The sequence below is a fragment of the Somniosus microcephalus genome, unplaced genomic scaffold (genome assembly GCF_052327205.1).
Source record: "Somniosus microcephalus isolate GS21.2 unplaced genomic scaffold, FLI_Smic_1.0 unresolved_chr9, whole genome shotgun sequence".
Lineage (NCBI taxonomy): Eukaryota > Metazoa > Chordata > Chondrichthyes > Squaliformes > Somniosidae > Somniosus > Somniosus microcephalus.
The window spans coordinates 2,856,820-2,881,797 of record NW_028225187.1 but is presented as its reverse complement, the minus strand read 5'-3'; the positions used below and the strand labels follow the sequence as shown (position 1 = coordinate 2,881,797).

General features: G+C 51.8%; 1 protein-coding gene across 5 annotated transcripts in view; it reads right to left on the bottom strand.

Moving 5' to 3' along the window:
* The window catches only part of LOC147084224 (NACHT, LRR and PYD domains-containing protein 3-like), a 299,061-nt gene that overhangs the window by 64,638 nt on the left and 209,445 nt on the right, over positions 1-24,978 (bottom strand). For 4 of the 5 annotated variants that reach the window (XM_085979477.1, XM_085979476.1, XM_085979480.1 and 1 more), the window contains one exon: positions 24,607-24,765. The exons of the other annotated variant lie outside the window; for it this stretch is intronic. Coding sequence is in view for 2 of the 4 variants with exons in the window: in XM_085979476.1 (XP_085835602.1) it covers positions 24,607-24,765 (159 nt within the window). In the remaining 2 variants the exon portion in view is untranslated. The remainder of the gene's footprint in view (positions 1-24,606; positions 24,766-24,978) is intronic. 5 annotated transcript variants of the gene reach the window in all.

Genomic DNA, 24,978 nt, shown 5'->3' with positions numbered 1-24,978 from the left:
GGACCCCTAGTTCTCTCTGCCCATCCACAGTTCCTAACTTCTAACATCACCCCTGAACGGCCTCGCTCTGCGGTTAAGGTTACGTGGACCCCTCGTTCTCTCTGCTCATCCACAGTTCCTAACTTCTAACATCACCCCTGAACGGCCTCGCTCTGCGGTTAAGGTTACGTGGACCCCTAGTTCTCTCTGCCCATCCACAGTTCCTAACATCACCCCTGAACGGCCTCACTCTGCGGTTAAGGTTACGTGGACCCCGAGTTCTCTCTGCCCATCCACAGTTCCTAACTTCTAACATCACCCCTGAACGGCCTCGCTCTGCGGTTAAGGTTACGTGGACCCCTCGTTCTCTCTGCCCATCCACAGTTCCTAACTTCTAACATCACCCCTGAACGGCCTCGCTCTGCGGTTAAGGTTACGTGGACCCCTAGTTCTCTCTGCCCATCCACAGTTCCTAACTTCTAACATCACCCCTGAACGGCCTCGCTCTGCGGTTAAGGTTACGTGGACCCCTCGTTCTCTCTGCCCATCCACAGTTCCTAACTTCTAACATCACCCCTGAACAGCCTCGCTCTGCGGTTAAGGTTACGTGGACCCCTCGTTCTCTCTGCCCATCCACAGTTCCTAACATCACCCCTGAACGGCCTCGCTCTGCGGTTAAGGTTACGTGGACCCCTCGTTCTCTCTGCCCATCCACTGTTCCTAACTTCTAACATCACCCCTGAACGGCCTCGCTCTGCGGTTAAGGTTACGTGGACCCCTCGTTCTCTCTGCCCATCCACAGTTCCTAACTTCTAACATCACCCCTGAACGGCCTCGCTCTGCGGTTAAGGTTACGTGGACCCCTCGTTCTCTCTGCCCATCCACAGTTCCTAACTTCTAACATCACCCCTGAACGGCCTCGCTCTGCGGTTAAGGTTACGTGGACCCCTCGTTCTCTCTGCCCATCCACAGTTCCTAACTTCTAACATCACCCCTGAATGGCCTCGCTCTGCGGTTAAGGTTACGTGGACCCCTCGTTCTCTCTGCCCATCCACAGTTCCTAATTTCTAACCATTTAGAACATTCTCTGATCGATCCTTTTTAGGTCCAACGTGAATGAGCTCATTTCTTTCTGAAGTGAGGGGAGTGTGACAAACTCGCTCAATCCACTCCAGGAGGGTGGGTTCTCCGGCGTTCTGAATGTTATTTAATATTGGTGTCACGAGTCTAACGCCCTCGAACGTATATGTGGATATGATGTCAAGATGTAATGAGAGTGGGAGGAGGCTCCCGTGGAGTATAAACACAGCATAGACCACTAGAGCCGAATGGACTCTTTCTCTGCTGCAGTTTCGATGTAAATCTGATCTGCCCCGAACGGTCACAAACTCCAATCTCTGTGACTGTGTCCATGGTGTGTAACCCTTCCTTGTCCATCATTCACCTTCCCACAGCATTCGATATAGTCTCATCTGGCATCCTTTTCCATGTCATGGCCTCCATTGTCCATCCCATAAAACTGTTCTTTAATTCGCTAATGGCATCTGGCATCGCTGGCAAGGCCAGCATTTATTGACCATCCCTAGTTGTCCTCGAGAAGGTGGTGGTGAGCCACCTTCTTGAACCGCTGCAGTCCGTGTGGTGAAGGTACTCCCACAGTGCTGTCAGGGAGGGCGTTCCAGGATTTTGACCCAGTGATGATGAAGGATTGGCGATATACTTCCAAGTCAGGATGGTGTGTGACTCGGAGGGGAACTTGGAGGTGGTGGTATTCCCATACACCTGCTGCCCTTGTCCTGCTAGGTGGGAGAGGTCGCGGGTTTGGGAGGTGCTGCCGAAGAAGCCTTGGCGAGTTGCTGCAGTGCATCTTGTAGATGGTACACACTGCAGCCACGGTACGCCGATGGTGGAGGGAGTAAATGTTTAAGGTGGTGGACGGGGTGCCAATCAATAGGCTGCTTTGTCCTGGATGGTGTCGAGCTTCTTGAGTGTTGTTGGAGCTGCTCTCATCCAGGCAAGTGGAGGATATTCCATCACACTCCTGACTTGTGCCTTGTAGATGGTGGAAAGGCTTTGGGGAGTCAGAAGGTGAGACACGCACCGCAGAATTCCTAGCCTCTGACCTGCTCTTGTTGCCACAGTATTTATGTTGCTAGTCCAGTTAAGTTTCTGGTCAATGCTAACCCCCAGGATGTTGATGGTGGGGGATTCGGTGATGAAAATGCCATTGAATGTCAAGGGGAGGCGGTTAGACTCTTGCTTGTTGGAGATAATCATTGCCTGGCACTTGTGTGGTGCGAACATTACCTGCCACTTATCAGCCCAGACCTGAACGTCGGCCAGGTCTTGTTGCATGCGGGCATGGACTGCTTCATTATCTGAGGAGTTGTGAATGGTGCTGAACACTGTGCAGTCATCAGCGAACATCCCCATTTCTGACCTTATGTTGAAGGGAAGGACGTTGATGAACCAACTGAAGATGGTTGGGCCTAGGACACTGCCCTGGGGAACTCCTGCCTCGATGTCCTGGGGCTGTGATGATTGACCTTCAACCACTACAATCATCTTCCTTTGTGCTAGGTATGACTCCAGCCAGTGGTGAGTTTTCCCCCCCAATTCTCATTTACTTCAGTTTTACTAGGGCTCCTTGATGCCACAGTTGGTCAAGTGCTGCCTTGATGTCAAGGGCAGTCACTCTCACCTCACCTCTGGAATTCAGCTCCTTTGTCCATGTTTGGACCAAGGCTGTAATGAGGTCGGGAGCCGAGTGGTCTTGGTGGAACCCAAACTGGGCATCATTGAGCAGGTTATTGGTGAGTAAGTGCCACTTGATAGCACTGTCGATGACACCTTCCATCACTTTGCTGATCATTGAGGGTAGACTGATGGGGCGGTAATTGGCCAGGTTGGATTTGTCCTGCTTTCTGTGGACAGGACATACCTGGGCAGTTTTCCACATTGTCGGAGAGATGCCAGTGTTGTAGCTGTACTGGAACAGCTTGGCTAGAGGCGCGACTAGTTCTGGAGCACAAGTCTTCAGCACGATAGCTGGGATGTTGTCGGGGCCCATATCCTTTGCTGTATCCAGTGCAGTCAGCCATTTCTTGCTATCATGTGCGAACAGTATGTTTAAATCTGAGACACTGATTGGGACGGGGAGGGAACAGAATTCCTGGCAGGGGCCAAAGACCAAGTCTTTGGTCTTCGCAATGTTTAATTGGAGAAATGTGTAGCTCATCACAGATGGACGTCGGACAAGCAGCGTGAGAAAGCAGAGTCAGCGGAGGGTTCGAGAGAGCTGGTGGAGATGTGGAGCAGAGTGTCGTCAGGGTACATGTGAAAGCTGACCACTTGTCTTCGGCTGTCTCCAAGGGGTAGCACGTAGATGAGAAATAGGAGGGGGCAAGGATAGATCCATGGGGAACTCCAGAGGGAACAGCGCGGGAGCGGGAAGAGAAGCCATTGATGGAGATTCTCTGGCCACGACTGGATGGGTAAAAGTGGAGCCAAGTGAGGACAGACCCACTGAGCTGGACAACGGGGGTGAGGCCTTGGAGGATGTTGTGCTCGACTGTGTCAAAGACGGCAGAGGTCGAGAGAATGAGGAGGGATAGTTTACCACGGTCACAGTCTCATAATGTGACGACTGGGACTTTGGTTGCTGCCATTTCAGTGCTGTGGCAGGAGCAGAAACCCGATTGGAGAGATTCAAACATGAGGCTGTGAAAAAGATGGGCAGAAATTCGGGAGGCGGCAAAACATTGAGGAAAGGGAGGCTGGAGATGGAGATGCTCCTGCCTGACTCTTCACCCACGTGTCAAACGGGACGAGTCCCGTGAAATACCCTCCTCTGTGAAATACACAAACCTTATTTGTGATTCAATGTTATAGAAACAGTTTAACTCATTTCACTTTTACAGAATATTCCACGCGCTCTGGCTGGGCGACTGGAATCTCCCAGTTCCACCGGAGCAGTTTGCTTGTTGCAGCTACAGAGTTAGAGCAAAGCTTCTGATGTTCTCTTTATACCAAACTGTCTCAGAAAATGCAGCATCGTCACCTCCTGTGTTACATGGAATTAACAGCAGAGAAACAAGCTATTCAGCCCAAGTGGTCTGTGGCACTTTATGGTCCACACGAGCCTGCTGCCAGCGCTCTTCATCTACCCCCATCAGCATAACCTGAGATTCCTTTCTCCCTCATGCATTTATCAAACATCCCATTCAATCCACCTTTTATTTGCAGTGAGGCTCAGCAACATGGAACTTACCTTCTGACCGATCCTGTACAATTCAAGTGATGCTGATCCTCCGTCCCCCCCACGGCCACCCCCCCCCCCTCAAACTGGCTCAGCCCTCTGCCACCTCACTGGCCCAGATACCCGCCCCCTCCACTGGGCCAGGCCCCCGCCGCCCCCTCCAGCCCAGCACTCCGCACCCTCCCCGCCACACTGGCCTTGGCCGCCGCACCCCACACCCACTGGCACAGCTCCACGCCCTAATTAAAAAGTAATGGATAGCATTAGATTGAAAGAAGAAGCTTATAATGTTGCAAAGAATAATAGTAAGCCTGAGGATTGGGAGAGTTTCAGAAACCAGCAAAGGATGACCAAAAAATTAATAAGGGTAAAAAATAGAATGAGAAAAGTAGCAAGAAATATAAAAGCAGATAGTAAGAGCCTCCACAAGTATGTAAAAAGGAAGAGAGTAGTAAAAGTAAATGTTGGTCTCCGAGAGGCTGAGATAGGAGAAATTATTATGGGGAATAAGGAAATGGCAGAAACGTTAAAACAAATATGTTGCATTTGTCTTCACAGTTAGCTCTGATGAAGTGGAATCTGTATGGGTAGAATTGAGAAATACCGAGGGGCAGAAAACATTCGTGGGAGTGGTATATAGACCTCCAAACAGTAAGACAGAGGTTGGGGATGGCATTAAAAGGGAAATTAAAGAAGCGTGCAATAAGGGCACAGCAGTCATCATGGGTGACTTTAATCTACATATAGATTGGGCTAACAAAATTAGTAACAATACTGTGGAGGAGGAAATCCTGGAGTGTTTACGGGATGGTTTCCTGGACCAATATGTCGAGGAGCCAACCAGAGATCAGGCCATCTTAGACTGGGTATTATGTAACGAGAAAGGATTAATTAGCAACCTTATTGTACGAGACCCCTTGGGTCGGAGCGATCATAATATGATCGAATTCTTCATTAAGATGAAGAATGAAGTAGTTGACTCAGAGACTAGGGTCCTGAATTTAAATAAAGGAAACTACGATGGTCTGAGGCACGAGTTGGGTAGGATTGACTGGGGAATGTCACTCAAAGGGTTGACGGTGGATAGGCAATGGCAAAATTCAAAGACCGCATGGATGAACAACAGAATTTGTTCATCCCAGTTTGGCATAAAAAACAAAAAAGGTGACTCAACCGTGGCTAACAAGGGAAATTAGGGATAGCATAAGATCCAAGGAGAGGACATATAAATTGGCCAGAAAAAGCAATAATCCTGAGGATTGGGAGCAGTTTAGGATTCAAAGGAGGACAAAGGGATTAATTAAGAAGGGGAAAATAGAATGAGAGCAAGCTTGCAGGGAACATAAAAACTGACTGTAAAAGCTATTATAGATATGTGAAGAGAAAAAGATTGGTGAAGTCAAGCGTAGGTCCCTTGCAGTCAAAATCAGGGGAATTTATAATGGGGAACAAAGAAATGGCAGACCAACTAAATACATATTTTAGTTCTGTCTTCACAAAGGAGGACACAAATAACCTCCCAGAGATGCCGGGGAACATAGGGTCTGATGAAAGGGTGGAACTGAAAGAAATCAGTATTTGTAGGGAAATGGTGTTAGGGAAATTGATGGGACTGAAGACCGATAAATCCCCAGGGCCTGATAATGTACATCCTAGGGTACGGAAGTGGCCCTAGAAATAGTAGATTCATTGCTGATCATCTTCCAACATTCGATGGAATCTGGAACAGCACCCATGGATTGGAGGGTAGCTAATGTTACCCCACCATTCAAAAAAGGTGGTAGAGAGAAAACGGGGAATTACAGACCGGTAAGCCTGACATCGGTAGTGGGGAAAATGCTAGAGTCCATTATAAAAGATGTAATAGCAGAGCACTTGGAAAACAGTGACAGGATCGGACAAAGTCAACATGGATCTAAAAAGGTAAATCGTGCTTGACTAATCTACTGGAATGTTTTGAGGATGTAACTAGTTAAATAGATAAGGGAGAACCAGTGGATGTGGTGTATCTGGACTTTCAGAAGGCCTTCGATAATGTCCCGCATAAGAGATTAGCGTGTAAAGTTAAGGCACATGGGATTGGGGGTAAGGTACTGACTTGGATAAAGAACTGGTTGGCAGACAGAAAGCAAAGAGTTGGAATAAATGGGTCTTTTTCCGAATGGCAGGCAGTGACTAGTGGGGTACCGCAGGGATTGGTGCTTGGACCCCAGCTATTCACAATATATATATATAAATAATCTGGACAAGGGAACTCGATGTAATATCTCCAAATTTGCAGATGACACAAAGCTGGGTGGGCGTGTGTGGTGTGAGGAGGATGTTGAGAAACTTCAGGATGATTTGGACATGGGTGATTGGGCAGAAACATGGCAGATGCAATATAACGTGGATAAATGTGAGGTTATCTGTAATGTATATACCTTTAAGGGGAGGGAACTACTTTTTATAGCTCATGTATACTGTAGTACCGGCAGTGACCACACCTGTATATAGCACTGAGTAGTAATCTGTACAGTTCAGTTCCAGAGTGAGCCACATTGAGTAAACACCTGTTGTACCGTTCTCCTGCAGTCTGTGTCTTACTACTGACGGACACAACATTGGCGATGAGGCAAATTCGATCCTACCTGCAACTCTGCATCACCTCCCAGGGATTCGTTCCTGGAGACCAGTAGATTGGAGGTCAAGGCCAGAGACACGGGCGTCGACCACGGGCAACCGCCCAGTCATCCAGCAGAGACTCGAGAATTGCGGGGGAGGCTGCTGAGAGCCAGGCTTTGCTTTCCAGTCGTGGTGGTCCAGCGAAACGGGCTGGCAACAGGTGGTGCGCAGACCCTTCCCGGACAGCGGCGGGCTAGAGCCCAACCGAACGGCACAGCAAAGGGCCGAGCAGCGTCGACGGGAGAGAGAGAGAGAGAGAGAGAGAGAGAGAGAGAGAGGGCAGAGCGCACAGGGCGCAGCCGGTGTTCAGGGGCCGAGCAGCGTCGAGGAGAGGGAGAGAGATGCGCAGAAACCCGCAAGGTGCCGCCATTGCCACGAGGACCGCCGAGAGCGGCGTTGGCAGCAGTGCAGGAGAAGCGCGCGAAACCTACAGGGTGCCGCCATTGCCATGAGGACCGCCAAGAGCGGCGTTGGCAGCAGCGCAGGAGAAGCGCGCGAAACCTACAGGGTGCTGCCATTGCCACGAGGACCGCCGAGAGCGGCGTTGGCAGCAGCAGGGGAGGAAGGAAAGTGCGGGAGACGCCATTTTAAACCACACCCAAAATGCCGAAGAGTGGCAGTATCACCGCATTTGACAATGAAGTCGAAGATTGGACTACATATGTCGAATGAATAGAGGTGTACTGCAAGGCAAATGAGGTGTCAGATGACAAGAAAGCACCGGTATTGTTAAATTTAATGGGTGCAAAGACATATGGCTTATTACAAAATCTAGTAACCCCAGCAAAGCCAGTGGAAGAGAGTTTGAGACATACTGACGATACGACAGGAACATTTAAACCCCACACCGCTGCTGATAGCAGAAAGATTCAAGTTTCACAAACGGAACCAGCATAAGGATGAAAGCAATGCTGAATATTTAACAGAACTGTGCAAACTATCGAAACACTGCCAGTTTGGAACAGGACTGGCAGATACCTTAATGGACAAGTTTGTGTGTGGGCTTCAAGGTGAAGGAACCCAGAAACGGCTTTTATCTGAAAAGGACCTTACGCTGGACAAGGCTTTCAGCATTGCGGTATCATATGAAGCAGAAGCACGGGGCGCTGCAGAGATACAACAGAGACCACAAGAATATGGCACAAACGAAATGTCATACAGAACAGAGAAGTGCTATCGCTGCGGCAGAACAACACATGACTGAATCGCCATCAATTACTCAAAAGACTGAGGTTAAGCGAGTAACAACCAGGCTTTTATTAACTAAAGAATGAAGGTCTAGTCTCGAGTGGTCGACCCGTCCAGAATACTAAGGGACTGGGAGGTAGTCACTTATATACCTGGAATAGTGGGAGGAGTCAGCCGAGGCATGTCCAGACCTGTACCTAGTGGAATACACATACAGACAGGTATAACAGTGGTTTACCACATTCACCCCTTGTTTAAAAATGAGTCCGGTGGGGTGAAGTGTATTTAAAAGTTCATGTATTGGAGTCTCTCCGGAGGTCTTGTCTGCCGCTGTGATCGACGTGGCGACGGCAGGGGTGGTGGAGCTTCCGGCGTCGCGTCCCGTGTAGGCTGGGGCACTGGAGTGTAGTCCTCGTGGGTGACGGTCCAAGGCGAGCCGGCTGCTGGGGTTGGATATCAGATCGTGGGGGGGGGGGGGGTGGTAATGGGTAGTGGGTTACAGCGGTCCCCGAGGGTGTCGTGGGGGGTGGTAATGGGTAGTGGGTTACAGCGGTCCCCGAGGGTGCGAGGTCTCGTATGGAGACTGTGTCCTCCCGCCCGTCCAGGTACGCAATGTAAGCGTACTGGGGGTTGGCGTGGAGGAGGTCGACCCTCTCGACCAGGGGGTCCGTTTTATTGGTCCTCATGTGTCTTCTCAGTAGTACCGGCCCTGGGGACGTCAGCCATGGCGGTAACGCTGTCCCCAATGTGAACTTCCTTGGGAAGACAAACATTTTCTCGTGAGGGGTGGCATTGGTGGCAGTGCAGAGCAGTGACCGAATCGAGTGGAGCGCATCGGGGAGCACCTCCTCCCAGCGGGAGGTCGGAAGGCCCCTAGACTTTAAGGCTAGTAGGGTGGCCTTCCAAACTGTTGCATTCTCTCTTTCCACCTGTCCGTTCCCCTGGGGGTTGTAACTGGTGGTCCTGCTTGTGGCTATACCCCTAGTGAGCAGGTACTGGTGGAGTTCGTCGCTCATAAACGATGAGCCCCGGTCGCTATGGATATAGCTGGGGAAACCGAACAGGGTGAAGAGGCTGTTCAGACATTTAATGACCGTGGCACTGGTCATGTCCGGGCAGGGGATAGCGAACGGGAAACGGGAGTACTCGTCAATGATGTTGAGGAAGTACACATTGCGGTCGGAGGAGGGGAGAGGCCCTTTAAAATCGACACTCAGGCGTTCGAAAGGGCGAGTGGCTTTTATCAGGTGTGCTCGGTCTGGTCTATAAAAGTGCGGTTTGCACTCAGCGCAGACTTGGCAGTTCTTGGTCATGGTCCTGACCTCCTCAATGGAGTAAGGTAGGTTGCGGGCCTTGATGAAGTGGAAGAACCTGGTGACCCCCGGGTGGCAGAGGTCATTGTGGAGGGCCCTCAACCTATCGATCTGCGCGCTGGCACAGGTGCCACGCGATAGGGCATCTGGAGGTTCATTGAGCTTCCCAGGCCGGTACAAGATCTCGTAATTGTAGGTGGAAAGTTCGATTCTCCACCTCAAGATCTTGCCATTTTTGATTTTGCCCCTCTGCTTGTTGTTGAACATAAAAGCAACTGAACGCTGGTCAGTGAGCAGGGTAAATCGTTTTCCGGCCAGGTAGTGCCTCCAATGACGCACAGCCTCCACAATAGCCTGGGCCTCCTTCTCGACCGCGGAGTGTCTGGTCTCCGGGCCCTGGAGGGTTCGTGAGAAGAATGCCACAGGTCTCCCCGCCTGATTAAGGGTGGTGGCCAGAGCGAAGTCGGACACATCGCTTTCCACCTGGAAGGGGATGGATTCGTCCACTGCGTGCATGGTGGCTTTGGCAATGTCCTCCTTGATACGGTGGAAGGCCGAGCGGGCCTCTGCCATCAGGGGAAAAGAGGTGGATTTGATCAGCGGATGGGCTTTGTCTGCATAGTAGGGGACCCACTGGGCGTAGTAGGAAAAAAAACCCTAGGCACCTCTTCAGAGCTTTTAGGCAGTGGGAGTTCCATAAGGGGACGCATCCGGTCCGGGTCGGGACCGATGACCCCGTGTTCCACAACACAGCCAAGGATGGCGAGGCGGTCTGTGCGGAATATTCACTTCTCCTTGTTATATGTCAGGTTCAGGAGTTGGGCGGTGCGGAGGAATTTCTCGAGGTTTGCGTCATGGTCCTGCAAGTCATGGCCACAGATGGTCACATTGTCTAGGTAAGGGAAAGTGGCCTGCAGCGCGTTTTGATCGACCATCCGGTCCATCTCCCTTTGGAAGACAGAGACCCCGTTGGTAACGCCAAAGGGAACCCTAAGGAAGTGATAGAGGCGGCCGTTTGCCTCAAAAGCAGTATACTGGCGGTCTTCGGGGTGGATGGGGAGCTGGTGGTACGCTGATTTCAGGTCAATGGCCAAAAAGACGCGGTACTGTGCGATCTGGTTGACCATGTCAGCTATGCGGGTGATGCGCTATCAATTACTCATAAAAGACTGAGAGTTAAGAGAGTAACTAAAGGCTTTTATTAGCAAAGAACAGAGCATGCCTCTCATGGTTGACTGGGTTCCAAGAAGGCAGGGGGCTGCAGGTCAATCACCTTTATACCTGGGCCTGTATGGGTGGAGCCAGCCGAGACATGTTGAGGCATGCATAGGTACAACAGTGTGTAGCAACAACAACAACAGTGGTTTACCACATTCACCCCTTGTTTAAAATTGAGTCCGGCGGGGTGAAGTGTACTAAAGGTTCGTGTAAGTAAGTCTATCAGGTGGCCTTGTATGCCGTCCTGATCGTCGTGGTGGCGGCGGTGATGGTGCAGCATCCAACGTTGAGTCTGGCGTCTCATTGAGTGGTTGGGTGGTTAATGACGGGTCCTGGTGCTGCGGCATGCCGTCTAGCGGGGTTGGGTTGTGGGTAGTGGTGGATGGCAATGGTAGTGTTTCAGGGGCACCCAAAGGTGCGAGATCTCGTGTGGGGGCTGTGTCCTCCCGCCCGTCCGGGTATGCTACGTAAGCGTACTGGGGGTAGGCGTGGGTAGTGGTGGATGGCGAGGGGGGTGTTTCGGGAGCACCCGAAGGTGCGAGGTCTCGTATGGAGACTGTGTCCTCCCGCCCGTCCGGGTACACCACGTAAGCATACTGAGGGTTGGCATGGAGGAGGCTCACCCTCTCGACCAGGGGGTCCGTCTTATGGGACCTCACGTGCTTCCGCAGTAGGACGGGTCCTGGAGAAGTCAGCCATGTCGGCAACGAGATCCCCGATGTGGACTTCCTGGGGAAGGAGAACATTCTCTCGTGAGGGGTAGCATTGGTGGCTGTACAGAGCAGTGACCGAATGGAATGGAGTGCCGCAGGGAGGACTTCCTGCCAGCGAGAGGTCGGAAGGCCCTTAGATTTCAAGATTAAAAGGACTGCCTTCCAGACCGTCGCATTCTCCCTTTCCACCTGGCCATTCCCCCGGGGGTTGTAGCTGGTGGTCCTGCTTGTAGCGATACCTCTCGAGAGCAGGTACTGCCGAAGTTCGTCGCTCATAAAGGATGAGCCCCTGTCGCTATGAATATAGCTAGGGAAACCGAACAAGGCGAAGAGGTCATTCAGACATTTAATGACCGTGGTACTGGTCATGTCTGAGCAAGGGATGGCAAACGGGAAACGGGAGTACTCATCAATTATGTTGAGGAAGTACACATTGCGGTCGGAGGAGGGGAGGGGCCCTTTAAAATCGACGCTCAGCCGTTCAAAGGGGCGCGTGGCTTTGATCAGGCTTGCTCTGTCTGGCCTATAAAAATGCAGTTTGCACTCGGCACAGATTTGGCAGTTCCTGGTCATGGTCCTGACCTCCTCGATGGAGTAGGGCAGGTTACGGGATTTGATGAAGTGAAAAACCTGGTGACCCCCGGGTGGCAGATGTCATTGTGGAGGGTCTTCAGTCTATCGACCTGCGCGTTGGCGCATGTACCACGTGATAGGGCATCTGGGGGCTCATCGAGTTTCCCGGGCCGGTACAAGATATCGTAATTGTAGGTGGAGAGTTCGATTCTCCACCTCAAGATCTTGTCGTTCTTGATTTTGCCCCTCTGCTTATTATTAAACATAAAAGCTACTGAACGCTGGTCAGTGAGAAGGGTAAATCGTTTTCCGGCCAGGTAATGCCTCCAATGTCGCACAGCTTCCACAATGGCCTGGGCCTCCTTTTCGACAGAGGAGTGTCGAATCTCGGGGTCCTTGAGAAAAAGGCCACGGGTCTCCCCGCCTGGTTAAGGGTTGCAGCTAGGGCAAAGTCGGATGCGTCGCTCTCCACTTGGAAAGGGATGGACTCATCCACTGCGTGCATCGTGGCCCTCGCAATATCTCTTATGAGAGTGAAGGCTGCACAGGCCTCTGCTGCCAGGGGGAAGGAGGTGGACTTGATGGGGGGTCTGGCTTTGTCCGCGTAGTTGGGCACCCACTGAGCATAGTACGAGAAAAACCCTAGGCATCTCTTCAGTGCTTTTTGGCAGTGGGGGAGGGGGAGCTCCATAAGGGGGCGCATCCTGTCGGGGTCGGGGCCGATGACTCAGTTCTCCACTACACAGCCAAGAATGGCAAGGCGCTTGGTACAAAACATACATTTGTCCTTGTTGTATGTTAGGTTCAGCCGCTGGGCCATACGGAGGAATTTTTCTAGATTAACATCATGGTCCTGCTGGTCGCGGCCGCAGATGGTGACGTTGTCTAGATAGGGAAAAGTGGCCTGGAGCGCGTTCTGGTCGACCATCCGGTCCATCTCCCGTTGGAAGACTGAAACCCCGTTGGTGACGCCGAAGGGAACTCGGAGGAAGTGGTAGAGACGACCGTCAGCTTCAAAAGCTGTGTACTGGCGGTCCTCAGCCCTGATGGGGAGCTGGTAGTATGCCGACTTCAGATCAATCGTCGAGAACACCCGGTATTGTGCTATCTGATTGACCATGTCAGATATGCGGGGGAGTGGGTGTGCATCTAGCTGGGTGTAGCGATTGATCGTCTGGCTGTAGTCAATAACTAGGTGCTGTTTTTCGCCAGTCTTCACTACCACCACTTGTGCTCGCCATGGGCTGGTGCTACTTTCAATAATCCCTTCCTTCAGGAGTCTTGCTACCTCGGATTTAATGAAGCTCCTATCCCCGGCACTGTAACGCCTGCTTTTGGCAGCGATGGGCTTACAGTCGCGGGTGAGGTTAGCAAACAAGGAGGGGGGGGACTTTAAGGGTGGAGAGGCTGCAAATGGTGCGCGGCGGGCGATTTAAAAGCTGCTGGCTGCAGACTGTGAGTGGGGGGAGGGGTCCGTCGTACGCTAATGTGACACTCTTAAGGTTGCACTGAAAATCCAACCCCAGTAGAACGGCAGCGCAAAGATGGGGCAGGACCAGGAGTTTAAAATTTTTGTATTCTGTGCCCCTTACTGAAAGGGTCACTACACAGTAGCCACCGACGTCCGCTGACTGGGATTTGGAAGCCAAAGAGATCCGATGTCGCGTCGGCAGGACCGGGAGAGAGTAACTGCGCACCGTGTCGGGGTGGATAAAGCTTTCCGTGCTCCCGCTGTCAAAAAGGCAGGTAGTGGCGCGGCCGTTTACCGTAATGTCCATCATGGACCTGGACAGTTGATGAGGGAGAGATTGGTCCAGCATCACGGAGGCCAGCGTATGGTCGAGCGAGTCGATGTGGTCGTCAGATGAGGCGGTGGTTGAGTCCGGGTCCCCCGTGGTTGAAGTTGGAGACGTCCGAGATGGTGGGCAAAATGGCGGCACCCATGGTCCCGATCCCCACGCGGCTGGGGGAGCCCAAGATGGCGGACAAGATGGCTGCCCCCACGGTTCGCACGCGGCGCTGCTGGCATTAGCGGTTTTACCTTTGCAGGCGCTGACATAGTGTCCTTTCTTCCCGCAGCTGGAGCAGGTAGCGTTTCTCGCCGGGCAGCGTGCTCTGGGGTGTTTTGCCTGGCCACAAAAATAACATTTCTGTGCCTTGGACATCGCAGCAGCAGTTGAAGGTGGCGGTCCCATGACCCAAGGTTGTGGCGTCCACGTTGCGGAGCGGTTAGGGAAGAAGGCGCCCATATTCCTGTGGGCCGCGTCGAGCGAGAGCGCGAAGGACACTGCCTTTCTCAGGTCCATTTCTCCCTTTTCCAACAGTCTCTGCCAGGAGTAGTCGGACCTTAGACCCGCAACGAAAGCATCTCGGATCAGTCCCTCCGTGTGTGCTGCGGCTGATGCTTCTTTGCAATCGCAGTCTCGGCCGAGTATCCGTAGTGCCCGTAGGAAGGCCTCCACCGATTCCCCGGGCTGCTGTCTGCGGGATCTTAAGAGGTGCCGGGCATAGACCGTATTTACCGGGCTTGCGTATTGCCCTTTTAGCAGACCGATAGTCACCGCGTAGGTCGTCGCGTCCTGGATTATTGTATAAACTTGGTGGCTCACCTTTGAGGCCAGGATTTCCAACTTGTTTTCGTCCAGGGTCACAGTTGAGGCTTGCAGGTAGGCCTCGAAGCAACGCAGCCAATGCGCGAATTTGGTAGCCGAACCCGCTTCTTGCGGGTCTAGGTCCAGGCATGTTGGTCTGAGGGCTCGCAGCAGCTCCTGTTGCTCAGCGTTTGGTGCAGCAGCCTGCTGTTCAGCGTTTGTTGACATTTTGTTTTTGCTAATAAAATTGATGCGCTATCAATTACTCATAAAAGACAGAGAGTTAGGAGAGTAACTAAAGGCTTTTATTAGCAAAGAACAGAGCATGCCTCTCGTGGTTGACTGGGTTCCAAGGCGGCAGGGGGCTGCAGGGCAATCACCTTTATACCTGGGCCTGTGGGTGGAGCCAGCCGAGACATGTTGAGGCATGCATAGGTACAACAGTGTGCAGCAACAACAACAGTGGTTTACCACAGCGGGGGAGTGGGTAGGCGTCCAGCAGGGTGTAGCGGTTTATTGTTTGGCTGTAGTCGATGACCAGGCGTTGTTTCTCGCCAGTCTTAACGACCACAACCTGGGCTCGCCAGGGGCTGGAGTTGCCCTCAATAATCCCCTCCTTCAGGAGCCGCTCCACTTCAGTTTTGATGAAAACCCTGTCCCCGGCACTGTATCGCCTGCTCTTTGTGGCGATGGGCTTACAGTCGGGGGTGAGGTTAGCAAACAGTTGGTGGGGTGGGACTCTGAGTGTGGAGAGGTTGCATCTGGTGCGCGGTGGGCAATTTGGAGGCTACTGGCTGCGGACTGTGAGTGGGGGGAGGGGGCCACCGTGCGCCATCGTAATGCTTTTGAGGTGGCACTGGAAATCCAACCCCAGTAGAACGGCAGCGCAGAGGTCGGGCAGGACCAGGAGTTTAAAATTATTGAACACAGTCCCGTCTACTACTAGTGTCACCACGCAGTAGCCGCCAACGTCCGCTGACTGGGACTCGGCGGCCAAAGAAATCCGCTGGTGCGCAGGCAGGACTGGGAGAGAGCAACGCCGCACCGTGTCGGGGTGGATGAAGCTCTCTGTGCTCCCGGAGTCAAAAAGGCAGTTTATTGCATGGCCGTTTACCTTAACGTCCATTTTGGACTGAGCTAGTTGGTGTGGTCTCGTTTGGTCCATCGTAACAGAGGCCAGCATAGGGGTCGGTGTGTCGCTGCGGTTATCAGATTGGGGGGGGGTTGGTGGCCTGCTGCGTCCCGGCTGGTGTCCAAGATGGCGGCGTCCATGATTCCCATGTGGCTGGAGTCATCCAAGATGGCTGCTGCTGCGGTGGTTCGCACATGGCTGGGGAGGCCCAAGATGGCGGCCCGCACGCGGCGCTGTTGGGGGCCCAAGATGGCGGCTCGCATGGCCCACACGCGGCGCTGCTGGCGTTCGGGGTGGCTTTGGCCTTGCAGACGCTAGCGTAGTGTCCCTTTTTCCCGCAGCCCGAGCAGGTCGCATTCTTCGCCGGGCAGCGCGCTCTGGGGTGTTTGGCCTGGCCACAGAAGTAGCATTTCTGGCCTTGGGATACTGCTGTCTGGCTTTGGGACACTGCTGCAGTGGTTGGGCCGTGGCTGGGGTGGCACGGTGCTATGGGGCTGTCCTACCGTGTCCCAGGTTGTCGTTCCCCGCGGCGTCCACGGTGCAGAGGAGTAGGCACCCATGCCCCGGTAGGCTGCGTCCAGCGTTAGTGCGATTTCGGAGGCTTTGTCGAGGGTGAGGTCACTCTGCTCCAGCAGTCGCTGTCGGGTGTAGTTGGACCTGTGGCCCGCTACGAAGGCATCCCGGATCAGTTCCTCCGTGTACTTAGTGGGCGTTACCGCCTTACACCCACAGGCCCGGCCAAGCACGGACAGTGCTTGGAGGTATTCCTCAGTCGATTCCCCAGATTGTTGCTTGCGACTCCCCAGGAGGTGCCTGGCGTAAACTTCATTCACAGGGCACGTGTACTGGGTCTTGAGGAGCTGGAGGGCGGCTGTGTACGAGGTCGCGTCCCGGATGACTGAGTACACTCGGTGGTTCACCTTGGAGATCAGGACAGACAGTTTGTTCGCATCCGTTACGACCGCAGTGGAGGCAGTCAGGAATGCCTCGAAGCACACGAGCCAGTGAGCAAACTTGGTGGAAGTGTCCGCTTCCTGACTGTCCAGGTCCAGGCATGCTGGTGTGAGGATCTTCTCCACTATAAAAAATTTAGTTAATAAAATTGAAGCGCCATCAATTACTCAAAAGACTGAGGTTAAGCGAGTAACAACCAGGCTTTTATTAACTAAAGAATGAAGGTCTAGTCTCGAGTGGTCGACCCGTCCAGTATACTAAGGGACTGGGAGGTAGTCACTTATATACCTGGAATAGTGGGAGGAGTCAGCCGAGGCATGTCCAGACCTGTACCTAGTGGAATACACATACACATACAGACAGGTATAACAGTGGTTTACCACAACGACCACAATGATTGCTGGTTCAAAGACAAAGTGTGCAGACAGTGTGGAAAAGTAGGACACATCGCACGAGTCTGCAGGTCGGGAAAGAAAACCAGCAATAAGAAATCTCCAAAAGAATAGTACAAGAAGGTACATAAGGTGACGGAGAATAGTTCAGATGAACAAAAGAGTGATACCGACTCTGAAAACAGGGAGCTGAGTTGTCTGAAACTACATAATGTGATCAAGACGGAGGATCACTGAACCATTTGGGTCACTCTCAAGATAGCAGGAGTCCAGGTAAAGATGGAATTGGACACAGGATCAGCCCTAACAGTCATAAACCGACGGGACTACGAGCGGCTATTCTCACACATACACTTGAGAGACACAAAAATTATTTTGAAGACGTACACGGGGCAAAATGTCTACCCCAAAGGAAAAATAAGGGTGACCGTTATATATAATGGTAAGGAAACACCAAAACTAGACCTGTATGTATTACAAGATGGAGGACCACCATTACTGGGATGTGAATGGATCCGGAAAATACAGCTGGATTGGCATTCCATACAAGCACTGACTGTGGCTGCCAAAAAGGATGACGTCACACCTGGGCGACTGTCAAAGATCCTAACCGACGCGCAAGAAGTGTTCCAGCAAGGACTCGGAACACTAAAAGGCATGACAGCAACAATTAAAATTGAAGAAAACGCAAGCCCAGAAGCAGAGCTGGAGAGTTTGGAACGTTCAGGAGTACTGTCCAAGGTAGACTGGAGCGAGTGGGCTACACCCATCGTCCCTGTGATGAAAAAGTCGTTGAGCAGCACGCCTGGGGAACCAAGGAAGGTTCGCATCTGTGGGGACTTTAAGGTAACAGTGAACCCAGTCCTTCACACCGTGCAATATGTACTTCCGCGGATTGAAGATATTTTCGCCTCGCTATCTGGAGGGAAACGCTTCACTAAGATTGATCTGGCCCAGGCGTATCTGCAAATGGAGGTAGAAGAAGGATCAAAAAAATACCTCACAATCAACACCCATAAAGGTCTCTACCAACACAACCGGCTGGTATTCAGGGTAGCATCAGCTCCGGCTATTTGGCAAAGGGCAATGGAACAAGTCCTGCAAGGGATCCCAGGGACCCAGTGTTATTTGGACGACATCCTGGTCACGGGCGAAAATGACAGTGATCACCTCGCCAACCTGGAGCAGGTGCTCACTAGATTGAAGGAATATGGGCTCCGAGCTAACCGCCCCAAATGCGAGTTTTTAAAGACAGATCTCATATTGTGGCCACGTTATCGATAAAGAGGGGTTACATAAGTCCCCAGAAAAGATTGAGGCAGTAGCCAAGGCTCCAGCACCGGAAAACGTGTCACAACTGAGGTCGTTCCTCGGGCTGGTAAACTTCTACCATAAGTTCTTGCCAAATTTGTCTACAATACTACACCCACTGAACACCCTACTGCAAACTGGAGTGCCATGGAAGTGGAGTGACAAATGTAAACGAGCTTTCCAGAAGAGCAACACACTAATCACATCGAAAGAGGTATTGGCCCATTTCAACCCAGCACTACCAATTCGGTTGGCGTGTGATGCGTCACCCTACGGCATTGGAGTGGTGCTGTCGCACAAATTCCCGGACGGCTCAGAGAGGCCAATAGCCTTTGCGTCACGATCACTAACCTCAGCCGAGCGTAACTACGCCCAGATTGACAGGGAGGCCCTCAGCCTAGTGTGGGAGTGAAAAAGTTCAATCACTATCTGCACGGGCAGAAGTTCACCCTGCTGACTGACCACCAGCCTCTTGTCTCCATTTTTAATCCGAAGAAGGGCGTTCCGGTGATGGCTGCACAACGACTACAAAGATGGTCACTCTTTCTAGGGGCGCACCACTATGAGATTGAATATAAGGGCACGAAACAGCATGGAAATGCTGATGGGCTATCACGCCTGCCACTGCCTACTGCGGAGGAAGCACCAGCAGTGGATCCTGTCAAAATATTTCATTCGACTATAGTTGAATACCTACCGGTAACTAACGCTCGTATAGAAAAGGAGACCCGAAATGACCCGACACTGTCTCGGGTATATGATTTGACGGTGAAGGGATGGCCAGCACATATACTAAAATTGGAACGATACAGAGAAGATTAGCACATGGCGACTCACTGTTGCCAGCATTCTCGACAAGAAGAGAACAGCTGTCAGTGTGCCGGGGGACCTTGATGTGTGGATCCAGAGTGGTAATTCCACCCAAGTTAAGGGATAGAGTGCTCAATCAGCTTCACAAGGGTCATCTGGGTGGGGTAAAAATGAAAAGCCTTGCCAGGGCTTATGTGTGGTGGCCGGGAATCGATAAACAAATCGAGGACCTGACCAAGAGCTGCTCAGGATGCCAGAAAGTCCAAAATGCACTACCACATGCCCCTCTACACCCATGGGAGTGGCCCTCATCTCCATGGCAACGGGTGCATATTGATTTTGCTGGTCCATTCATGGACTCAATGTTTTTAATAGCCGTGGATGCACACTCGAAATGGCCTGAGGTCATCAAAATGTCCTCCACCACCACGGAGAAAACGATTGCAGTCCTACGGACCATTTTTGCCAGGAACGGCTTACCAGAACAGATTTGCTCCGATAATGGACCAGAGGGCGGTGGAGGCCAGTTCATTAAATATATTCAAGAAAGAGTTGGATATATTTCTGGAGGCTAAAGGGATCAAGGGATATGGGGAGAAGGCAGGGACAGGGTACTGAATTTAGATGATCAGCCATGATCTCATTGAATGGCGGAGCAGGCTTGAAGGGCCGAATGGCCTACTCTTGCTCCTATCTTCTATGTATCTATAGATTGATTCCTGGGATGAGAGGGCTGTCCGATGATGAGAGATTGTGTAGAATGGGCCGATACTCTCTGGAGTTTAGAAGAATGAGAGGTGATCTCATTGAAACATACAAGATTCTGAGGGGGATTGACAGGGTAGATGCTGAGAGGTTGTTCCCCCTGCCTGGAGTGTCGAGAACTAGTGGGCACAGTCTCAGGATAAGGGGCGGCCATTAAAGACTGAGATGAGGAGGAATTTCTTCACTCAGAGGGTTGTGACTCTTTGGAATTCTCTGCCCCAGAGGGCTGTGAATGCTGAGTCTTTGAGTACATTCAAGGCTGAGAGCGGTAGATTTCTGGACTCATGGGGAATCAAGGGATATGGAGATCGGGCGGGAGAGTGGAGTTGAGGTCGATGATCAGCCATGGTCTTATTGAATGGTGGAACAGGCTCTAGGGGCTGTGTGGCCTACTCCTGCTCCTACTTCTTACATAATAACGCTGTGCTCAGCATTCACTATCTGACAATACTCCATATCTGCTGGTCACAGGCTATAGGTTGGTCTCTGAATCGTGTTCAATGAATTGATTTTAGTTAGTTTCCCTGTTCAATCTTCCCTTGAATTGTCACCAGATCTGAGCTATTTTAACACTGAGATCTGAAGGTGTCAGTGTGAGTTCAGCCCCACCTAACAAACAGACACGTGTCCATCTGCTGGGCTCAGCCCCAGAGTCACCTCTTAGATCAAACCCCTTTACTTTAAAACATTCACAAGATTCACTGTGACTATGTTTAGAGACAGAAACTGATCTCACTTCACATCCCATTGCACAGCCTCATGCTGGATAATTGTGCTCGGTGGTCAGACTTTCCCGGTCTCATTCTCACCAATAACTGCTTCACTTTGTAACCTGTGTGTACTGTCTCCAGGGCCAGTGTGTATCTGAGTTATTGGGACTCTCTCTGACCTTTCTCCCCAGTCCATCTCCAGGACCAGTGTGTATCTGAGTCAATGGGACTCTCTCTGACCTTTCTCCCCAGTCTATCTCCAGGGCCAGTGTGTATCTGAGTCAATGGGACTCTCTCTGACCTTTCTCCCCAGTCTATCTCCAGGGCCAGTGTGTATCTGAGTCAATGGGACTCTCTCTGACCTTTCTCCCCAGTCCATCTCCAGGACCAGTGTGTATCTGAGTCAATGGGACTCTCTGACCTTTCTCCCCAGTCTATCTCCAGGACCAGTGTGTATCTGAGTCAATGGGACTCTCTGACCTTTCTCCCCAGTCCATCTCCAGGGCCAGTGTGTATCTGAGTCAATGGGACTCCCTCTGACCTTTCTCCCCGGTCTATCTCCAGGACCAGTGTGTATCTGAGTCAATGGGACTCTCTGACCTTTCTCCCCAGTCTATCTCCAGGACCAGTGTGTATCTGAGTCAATGGGACTCCCTCTGACCTTTCTCTCCAGTCCATCTCCAGGACCAGTGTGTATCTGAGTCAATGGGACTCTCTCTGACCTTTCTCCCCAGTCCATCTCCAGGACCAGTGTGTATCTGAGTCAATGGGACTCTCTCTGACCTTTCTCCCCAGTCCATCTCCAGGACCAGTGTGTATCTGAGTCAATGGGACTCTGACCTTTCTCCCCAGTCCATCTCCAGGACCAGTGTGTATCTGAGTCAATGGGTCTCTCTCTGACCTTTCTCCCCGGTCCATCTCCAGGACCAGTGTGTATCTGAGTCAATGGGACTCTCTCTGACCTTTCTCCCCAGTCCATCTCCAGGACCAGTGTGCATCTGAGTCAATGGGACTCTCTCTGGCCTTTCTCCCCAGTCCATCTCCAGGACCAGTGTGTATCTGAGTCAATGGGACTCTCTCTGACCTTTCTCCCCAGTCCATCTCCAGGACCAGTGTGCATCTGAGTCAATGGGACTCTCTCTGGCCTTTCTCCCCAGTCCATCTCCAGGACCAGTGTGTATCTGAGTCAATGGGACTCTCTGACCTTTCTCCCCAGTCTATCTCCAGGAACAGTGTGTATCTGAGTCAATGGGACTCTCTCTGACCTTTCTCCCCAGTCCATCTCCAGGACCAGTGTGCATCTGAGTCAATGGGACTCTCTGACCTTTCTCCCCAGTCCATCTCCAGGACCAGTGTGTATCTGAGTCAATGGGACTCTCTCTGACCTTTCTCCCCAGTCCATCTCCAGGACCAGTGTGTATCTGAGTCAATGGGACTCTCTGACCTTTCTCCCCAGTCCATCTCCAGGACCAGTGTGTATCTGAGTCAATGGGACTCTCTCTGACCTTTCTCCCCAGTCCATCTCCAGGACCAGTGTGTATCTGAGTCAATGGGACTCTCTGACCTTTCTCCCCAGTCCATCTCCAGGACCAGTGTGTATCTGAGTCAATGGGACTCTCTGACCTTTCTCCCCGGTCTATCTCCAGGACCAGTGTGTATCTGAGTCAATGGGACTCTCTCTGACCTTTCTCCCCAGTCCATCTCCAGGACCAGTGTGTATCTGAGTCAATGGGACTCTCTCTGACCTTTCTCCCCGGTCTATCTCCAGGACCAGTGTGTATCTGAGTCAATGGGACTCCCTCTGACCTTTCTCCCCAGTCCATCTCCAGGACCAGTGTGTATCTGAGTCAATGGGAGACTCTCTGACCTTTCTCCCCAGTCCATCTCCAGGACCAGTGTGTATCTGAGTCAATGGGACTCTCTCTGACCTTTCTCCCCAGTCCATCTCCAGGACCAGTGTGTATCTGAGTCAATGGGACTCTCTCTGACCTTTCTCCCCAGTCCATCTCCAGGACCAGTGTGTATCTGAGTCAATGGGACTCTCTCTGACCTTTCTCCCCAGTCCATCTCCAGGACCAGTGTGTATCTGAGTCAATGGGACTCTCTGACCTTTCTCCCCGGTCTATCTCCAGGACCAGTGTGTATCTGAGTCAATGGGACTCCCTCTGACCTTTCTCCCCAGTCCATCTCCAGGACCAGTGTGTATCTGAGTCAATGGGACTCTCTCTGACCTTTCTCCCCAGTCCATCTCCAGGACCAGTGTGTATCTGAGTCAATGGGACTCTCTCTGGCCTTTCTCCCCAGTCCATCTCCAGGACCAGTGTGTATCTGAGTCAATGGGACTCTCTGACCTTTCTCCCCAGTCCATCTCCAGGACCAGTGTGTATCTGAGTCAATGGGACTCTCTCTGACCTTTCTCCACAGTCCATCTCCAGGACCAGTGTGTATCTGAGTCAATGGGACTCTCGGACCTTTCTCCCCAGTCCATCTCCAGGACCAGTGTGTATCTGAGTCAATGGGACTCTCTCTGACCTTTCTCCCCAGTCCATCTCCAGGACCAGTGTGTATCTGAGTCAATGGGACTCTCTGACCTTTCTCCCCAGTCCATCTCCAGGACCAGTGTGTATCTGAGTCAATGGGACTCTCTGACCTTTCTCCCCAGTCCATCTCCAGGACCAGTGTGTATCTGAGTCAATGGGACTCTCTGACCTTTCTCCCCAGTCCATCTCCAGGACCAGTGTGTATCTGAGTCAATGGGACTCTCTGACCTTTCTCCCCAGTCTATCTCCAGGACCAGTGTGTATCTGAGTCAATGGGACTCTCTCTGACCTTTCTCCCCAGTCCATCTCCAGGACCAGTGTGTATCTGAGTCAATGGGACTCTCTGACCTTTCTCCCCAGTCCATCTCCAGGACCAGTGTGTATCTGAGTCAATGGGACTCTCTGACCTTTCTCCCCAGTCCATCTCCAGGACCAGTGTGTATCTGAGTCAATGGGACTCTCTCTGACCTTTCTCCCCAGTCTATCTCCAGGACCAGTGTGTATCTGAGTCAATGGGACTCTCTCTGACCTTTCTCCCCAGTCCATCTCCAGGACCAGTGTGTATCTGAGTCAATGGGACTCTCTCTGACCTTTCTCCCCAGTCCATCTCCAGGACCAGTGTGTATCTGAGTCAATGGGACTCTCTCTGACCTTTCTCCCCAGTCCATCTCCAGGACCAGTGTGTATCTGAGTCAATGGGACTCTCTGACCTTTCTCCCCAGTCTATCTCCAGGACCAGTGTGTATCTGAGTCAATGGGACTCTCTCTGACCTTTCTCCCCAGTCTATCTCCAGGACCAGTGTGTATCTGAGTCAATGGGACTCTCTCTGACCTTTCTCCCCAGTCCATCTCCAGGACCAGTGTGTATCTGAGTCAATGGGACTCTCTCTGACCTTTCTCCCCAGTCCATCTCCAGGACCAGTGTGTATCTGAGTCAATGGGACTCTCTGACCTTTCTCCCCAGTCCATCTCCAGGACCAGTGTGTATCTGAGTCAATGGGACTCTCTCTGACCTTTCTCCCCAGTCCATCTCCAGGACCAGTGTGTATCTGAGTCAATGGGACTCTCTCTGACCTTTCTCCCCAGTCCATCTCCAGGACCAGTGTGTATCTGAGTCAATGGGACTCTCTGACCTTTCTCCCCAGTCCATCTCCAGGACCAGTGTGTATCTGAGTCAATGGGACTCTCTGACCTTTCTCCCCAGTCCATCTCCAGGACCAGTGTGTATCTGAGTCAATGGGACTCTCTCTGACCTTTCTCACCAGTCCATCTCCAGGACCAGTGTGTATCTGAGTCAATGGGACTCTCTCTGACCTTTCTCCCCAGTCCATCTCCAGGACCAGTGTGTATCTGAGTCAATGGGACTCTCTCTGACCTTTCTCCCCGGTCCATCTCCAGGACCAGTGTGTATCTGAGTCAATGGGACTCTCTCGGACCTTTCTCCCCAGTCCATCTCCAGGGCCAGTGTGTATCTGAGTCACTGGGACTCTCTTACCTTTCTCCCCAGTTGATCTCTGGAAGCTCTTTGAATCGGAAGTGTTCTCTCCGATTGGTGTTCTGACAATCCTGTGCTGGATCACCGGCTGTTGTTCCTCAGTCTGCAGTCTCTGTTTCCTTCCAGCTTCCTCAATCACTCCATCAGTCACCGGGAGATCTAATTATGGCAGGTCAGAAAATTAGAATATTGATTGAAAGCGTGAAATGATGTAATTTAGACTTTTTATCTGCTTACTAAAAATTCAATTTTAAGGCCGAGTATTTGTTTGATTTTGTCCCTTTCCTCAGATCCCCAGTTGCAGGGCTGTGTGTTTAGTTTGGAGATTTTCCTCAGATCCCCAGTTGCGGGGCTGTGTGTTTAGTTTGGAGA